At 58.0% G+C, this 6,328-nt stretch overlaps 1 protein-coding gene across 1 annotated transcript in view; it reads left to right on the top strand.

Moving 5' to 3' along the window:
• The window catches only part of GRID2IP (Grid2 interacting protein), a 34,554-nt gene that overhangs the window by 2,082 nt on the left and 26,144 nt on the right, over positions 1–6,328 (top strand). The window contains exons 3-4 of the mRNA XM_017734263.1: positions 6–29; positions 2,769–2,923. Coding sequence (XP_017589752.1) covers positions 6–29; positions 2,769–2,923 — 179 coding nt within the window. The remainder of the gene's footprint in view (positions 1–5; positions 30–2,768; positions 2,924–6,328) is intronic.

Raw genomic sequence — 6,328 nt, 5'->3', positions numbered from 1 at the left:
AGCAGAAAGCGCAGGAATTCAGCAGGAAGGTGAGGCCGGGGTGTGGGATGAGGGGCTGGGGCCCTGGGCATCCCCTGGGCCGAGCGGGTTGGAGATTCCCACATCCACCTTGGCTGCGCACGCGGATGGGGAATGCTCCCGGCTTGGTCATAGGGCTGGGGTGCAGATTTGGGGCATGAACACCCGAGAGAAGGGTTGGTAATTACCTGGGATAACAGATGGATGCTACACAGGGCTTGGAGATCCCCTGGGGATGACCCCAAGTTCTTATTCCCTTGCACTACAAGAGCGTGGAGAAACCCACAGGGCAGATCCCACTCTGCTGCGTGCCTGGATGTCCCTTCAAAGTCTAAGCCTGTCACCCCGCAGACATTTTAGTTCTTATTTTGTTGCAAAAGGGAAAAACATCGATGTGATTACATCTTCATTGTGCTCCTGAAAGCTTCCTCGTGGGTATTTTACCAAACACTTCGCCTTGTGCTAATTATAAATTTGATCACAGTTGTTTTTTTCAATCTTTCTAATTTCCATTTCAAAGTAACCTTTTAAAATGCTGTTATGAAAATAACCAGGCTGGTAGGTTGTGTTTTTTTTGATCCCAAGTTAATAAAGGAACAAGACATCTGTAAAGAGATTGTGGGTATCAGGCGAATCCCCTCAGTCAGCTTCTCCATTAAAGATTCACAAATACACTCTGAGGTTTAGATTCATGGGCGTGGGAAACAGATACCTGCTGATTACGGGAGATTAATGAGGAGGGGCGGTTTTTTCATGCCGCCTCCATCTCGTAAAGTCACATTAAGCCAAGTAAAAGATTCCTGGATGATCACAGGAGAGCAAGTTTGTTGTGGTGCTGTGAGCACCCCCATTAGCACCTCTGTCCCCTCCCTTCCCAGCCCAACAAAGCCACCCGGGACAGCTCCGACCAGCCTGGGCAGAAGCAGGAAAATAAAGCACGTGTGCTCCTGGCTGCTGGAGCACAGCTCAGCTGGCAGATGCCTCTCCAGAGGGAATTCACAGCACAGATGTTTGAAGTGGCTTCAGTTCCTACATGATGCAGAAAATACTAAACCCAGCGGGGTGTTTTACCCCCTCGTTTACCTGGGACCCCAGCTCAGGTGGTGCTGCCGGTGCTTCGAGCACCCGAGTGCTCCTGCCCGCCCACTCCTGGAAGGTCGGAGGGTGCTGGTGGCTTGTATTTCACACCTGCACTGCCCACGGGTCACCTTTTCCCAGCCTCCTGCGTTTGGTAGAGCCCCAGGGTGAATCACCTGCCTGGCTGACAGTGGTGTCCATATCAGTCGCACTGAGCTGGGCTGTGCCAGTGTCCTGGCATCCTGGGGGCATCACCGGCAAGCAAAGGAGGTGCTCACGGTCTCATTTCCAGGGAAGTATCTTCTCTTGTCCCCTGTGTGCTCAGGGACATGCTGGGGACTGCAGGAGAGGTGGCAGCACCCCCATGGTGGTGGAGTCCCCATCCCTGGAGGTGTACAGGGAGTGACTGGACGTGGCACTCAGTGCTCTGGGCTGGTTGAGAAGGTGGGGATTGGGCACAGTTGGACTCCAGAGGATCTGGGAGGTCTCTTCCAACCAAAATGATTTTGTGATTCTGCAATTCCCACCTGCCAAGTCCTGCGATCCCAGCCCAGGCAAAAATTTCACAGCAGCCCTCTGGGATCCATCCCACCAGGAACACCAGAGTCTGTCAGTCCTGTGCTGGACCTGGGGACTGTGCTCATGAGCCAGCCCAGGGGACGCTGCTGCTGTGCCTGCCCCAGATTTGGTAACCTTGAAGTACTGCCACTGCCAGGAGCCCCCGTGGTGCCTGCATGGAGCCAGCAGCATCAGGGGGCTCTGCCGGGGTTCTGGTGCTGGTGTCGGCCTCCCTGGAGAGCTGCCAAGTGGGACAAGCTCTTCCCATTCCCCAAGCAGGTGATTCCTGCAGGCTCCCTGGTGCTGCCACCACAGGGGTGCACAGAGAGCCCTGCACACACCCCCAGTGCCCTGGGGAAGGGCGAGGGGCTCCTCTCCCCTTCCTGCAGTTAAACCTGCTGGCAGCACAAAAACATCACCTTTCAGGAGAACCCAACACACAGAGGTATGGATGGGTGGTCACAGATGCTCCTGCATCCCACACGAGACTTCCAGGTGAGGAACCAGCTCCCACTGCCCCAGGACAAGGGGTAACCCCCCAGTGTGGCAGGAGGTGAATAAGGAGGGTCCCATGCAGGGTAATTGGCTCGATGGTAATTAGCTAATTATCCTGCCTGTCCCAGGTGGAGAAGATGGGACAGTGGTTGGGAGCTGTCAGTGCTGTTTCCAGGGCTGGCACTCACCTTCATGTTCTGTCTCCCCACTCCCAGCAGCTTCCCAGTGCTAAGGGCAGGACAGAGCTGCCCGGAGGGATCAGGAAGTGATGCGCAAAGCTTAAATAGATCCAAAAGCCCGTTGCAGTGTCCTCTGCCAGGCAGAGTCCAGACTGATCCCATCCCAGCTGTGCCGGAGCCACTCCTGCAGGGTCACTGTGACCCAGCAGAGTTTGGGGGTTTGGGGTCACGCCACTGTGCTGGTGGAATGTTTGGAACAGCAGTTCCATGGCCATGTGTGAGACCAGAGCGGTGCTGTGTGATGGGCTGACGTCTGAAGTGTCCCTCTCCTCCCTTTGGCTGAGCAGGGAGTGAGACACATTTTCCACGTGGCAGTGCCCCTGCCCATGGTTCCTCACTCTCCTGCTCAGCACCCCTTCCCTCTCCCGTCCCTCGCTGCAGGTGGATGCCATCCTGGGGGACCAGCCCGAGCTGAAGGAGAAGGTGTTCACCGTGCTGAAGCAGTACGCGGCCGAGAGGAGGGTGGAGTGCCTGGCCGATGCCCTGTGCATGGTGCTCACCCAGGAGTCCCATCAGCACCTGATCAACAGCATCAGGTACAAGGGGCCACCTCCACACTGCCCTAGGGCCACCAAACCACAGCTTCCCTGGGCCTGCTGCTGACGGGGGAGCAGGGCTGGGTAGTGCAGGCTGGGAGGGTCCTGTGGGAAGGGGTTGGGAGGATCCTGCAGGGAAGATGCCGGCCAGCTTTCCAAGGGACAGCTGAGCCAAGCTTGGTGGCATCTTAGCCGAGCACTCCTGTGCCCTTCTGCCCAGGGAGGGTGGGGGACCTGCACCCCACTGCCTCTGCCTGCAGCAGGGGATGCAGCTCCCATTCCTGGCCATGATTTGGAAGGGAGATGGGATTAGCTGCAGAGCCACTGGCCAGAAAATAATCTGAGTTCCTCAGGGCAAGAGGGTGGCCAAGGGCTTGGCCAGGGCTGCTGGCAGCTCTGACAGTGGGGGTCCAGGAGGTCTCTGGTGGGGCCGTGGGCTGCCCAGGGTGCCAGGGAGTGGTCACACATCCCAGGATGCTCTGGCAATGCTCCCCTGGGGCTCGGGGTCCCCGGCACCTCTGGAACCTTCTGTGCCGGGGGTGCTGACAGTGCAGTTGATCTGTTGCTCTTGGGCAGCGTGGCTGGAGTTGGGGCTGGAGCTGGTGCTGGCACAAGGACACGTGGTGGGATTACAGCCAGGCTGAGACGATGGCCATTAGGGAATCAGGTCTCCATCTGGCCTCGCTCTGGGCCCGGCTTTCCAATTCCTGCTTTAATCAGAGGAATTGTAAGATATTACAGTTTCCATAACAACGTCCCTGTGAGGGGTCTCCGCCGTGACCCAGCGATGGGGAGGGTGGGGGAGTGGGTTGGGGACCCTGGCCATGCAGTGTCCCCCTGCTGTGCTGTGACTGCATGTGGGTCCCCCAGAGCACCCCACACCTGGGGACAAAAGGCACAGACCCCTGCAGGGCCAGAGTGCAGAGGGGACTGTCCTGTCCCTGCCTTGTCCAAGTGCCCATGTCCAGCCTGTCCTGTCCCCACTGAGCATCCTGGAAGGACCCAACAGCTGGGACTGGGGACAGGGATGGATGGCACTGAGCCAGGACTGAGCCATCACCCCAAACTAAATCAAAAAATAAGCCCCCACCATTCACAATTCAGGAAAATTCTTTTTCTCAGCAAGATCCAGGAAAATACCTCGAGTGCCTCGGATATCCCCTTTGTCATCATCCCTGAATTATACGGGATTACTTCCCCCCACAGAGGGGATTTGAATACGTGTCCAAATCTTCTCCCAGACCCAAGCCCCTCTGTGGGGGGCACAGCAGGTTCCTCCCAGGATGTCCCTGTCCATGTGTCAGTGAGGAGAGGGTGGCTGGACCCGGTGCTGCCGTCCGGAGCTCGCCCTGTGCCCAGCCTGTAATGCCAGGGGCAGCACGATGTTATGGCTCCCAAAACCAGGGTCAAACCCCCTGATTGCCCCCTGCCCCTGTGTGAAAGGTTAACGCCAGGGCTGGGGCAAGGGGCACTGTGGATCTGGCAGCTAATCTGGGTTTAATGGAAATGAAATATTTAGCTCAGGGAAAAGATTTACTGTCTAATCTTAATGAAATGAAGCCAAGAAAATAAATAAAAAAGGTGCCTTGGAGACCAGGTTTCCCAGCTGCGGGTGCTGGGGCCAGTGCCATGCGTGCCCAGCTGCTCAGCCTGGGCTCTCTCCAGTGCCTTTGCTGCCAAGCAAGAGCTGTTCATGCTTTTACTCTCACTGAAGGTGGTGAGCAGCTCCCGGGAGCTCTGGATTTAGGGTGCTGTGAATTCCTTGAGTGATTTCAGCTGGTTACATCTGACTGAGGAGGGGTTTGGGATCTGTGCCCTGAGGCAGCACCCGGGGCTGGGAAGGGCCGTGGGGGGGTTCATGCAGGGGGTGCCCAGATTCCGGCTTTGGGGGTGGGGGGTGCAGTGTGGGGGTGCTGGTGGGGCCATCAGGCAGTCCTGGGGCACAGGGCAGCCACCCCAGGCAGTGATGTGGGTGCAATTTGGGCTGAAGAGCCCATCAGACCTGACCCAGTGAGTGTCCTGGGGCTTGTCCTGTGGGATCATCCCAGGGACAACTTGGGACCTTGGGAGTACCCATGGGGCAGCCTGGGCAGCCCTGCAAGGCTGTACCCAGTTCTCCGGGGACTGTTGCCCCCTGAAATGGGGAGAGTCCTGCACACCCTTGTGACCTCGCCCATGCCCCTCTTCCTGCAGAGCCTGGAGGAGAGGAGCCCTGGGAAGGCTGGGATGAGCTTCTTCCCTCCAGCGATGGCAGTGCCATCGGCCGGGGACTGGGATGGATGCTGGGGTGATGCTGGGGTGATACCAACAAAGGTCCTCACCTCTGTTCCATGCCCCGGGCAGGTGGCTGAGCCCTGGTTGTGGCTGGTTGTGTGTGCCCGTGGGTCCCCTGTCACGCAGGGCCAGGCGCTGCTACGTTCCTGTCTCCCACTGACCCTCACGCTGCCCTGATTGGATCGTCCCTCTGCACCAGCTGTATTTATTTTTGTGCTGTTGCTGCTGCCGGCTGTCCTCTGCTGTCCCCTCCCCTGCTGTCCCCTCCCTGGGCTCCCCCCGGGCTTTACCGTGCTCCCTGCAAAGTGCTGCGGCTCAGCGTAACCCAAGACCCCCGACTCAGCACACGGATCCACCCGGGGCTGCAGACACGTCTCCTCTGTCCTCGAGCTGGGCTTTTCCAGTATTGGTTTTTTTGTTTTTTTCCCTTTCTTTTTATCTCGAATGGATTTCATCCCATTTGCCCAGAACTAAGCTCCTGCAGATTTTAATTTGCTGACATTTTTTTTCATCTGCTTGGTTGTGGATAGCAGGGATAATGCACGTGCTGTGCCGGGTCCTCCCCGCTCCCATCCCCTGCCCATATGGCTGATGTGTGTAGGTAAAGTGCACAGTTGTAGTTCTGCCCAAGGATGCTGAAATCCGGCTGCCAGAGGGGAAGATGAGCTGTCTCGGGTGAGTAACGAACGCACCTTTCCTGGGAGTGAGGAAAATGGGTTTAAATCAGGTTAATTCTGGAATGTGGCAGCCCCCGGCACTGCAAAACCAAGGTGTGCTGGAAGTTAATTAACTCTTAGCATCCGTATTGCCTCGGAGCTGCTCCGCTCACGGACTCCGCCAGGAGGGGGAGGCTCTATTTTGGGTTATTCCATCACCTGCGCCACCAGAGCGCGGGTCTGGCCCGGGGCACCGCGGGGTTTGTCCCCTCTGCTCCCCGCGCCGGGCGCCTGTGCCGGTGCTGGCTGTGCCCCGCAGGGGCTGGGGAGAGGATGGGTTATTTTGGGTCGGTCGGAGTCCCAGGGGGTCACATCCCTCGGTGCTGCTCTGATTTCTGAGCTGGTTTCAAACCAGGGCAGAGCCGCGGTTCCGGCGGCGCCGGCTCGGGGCCCGGGGGCCTGTCGGGCGGGCGCC

This window comes from Corvus brachyrhynchos, unplaced genomic scaffold (genome assembly GCF_000691975.1).
Source record: "Corvus brachyrhynchos isolate BGI_N302 unplaced genomic scaffold, ASM69197v1 scaffold5, whole genome shotgun sequence".
Lineage (NCBI taxonomy): Eukaryota > Metazoa > Chordata > Aves > Passeriformes > Corvidae > Corvus > Corvus brachyrhynchos.
Note: the sequence above shows the minus strand (reverse complement) of the source record. Positions and strands in the feature narration are given on the sequence as shown.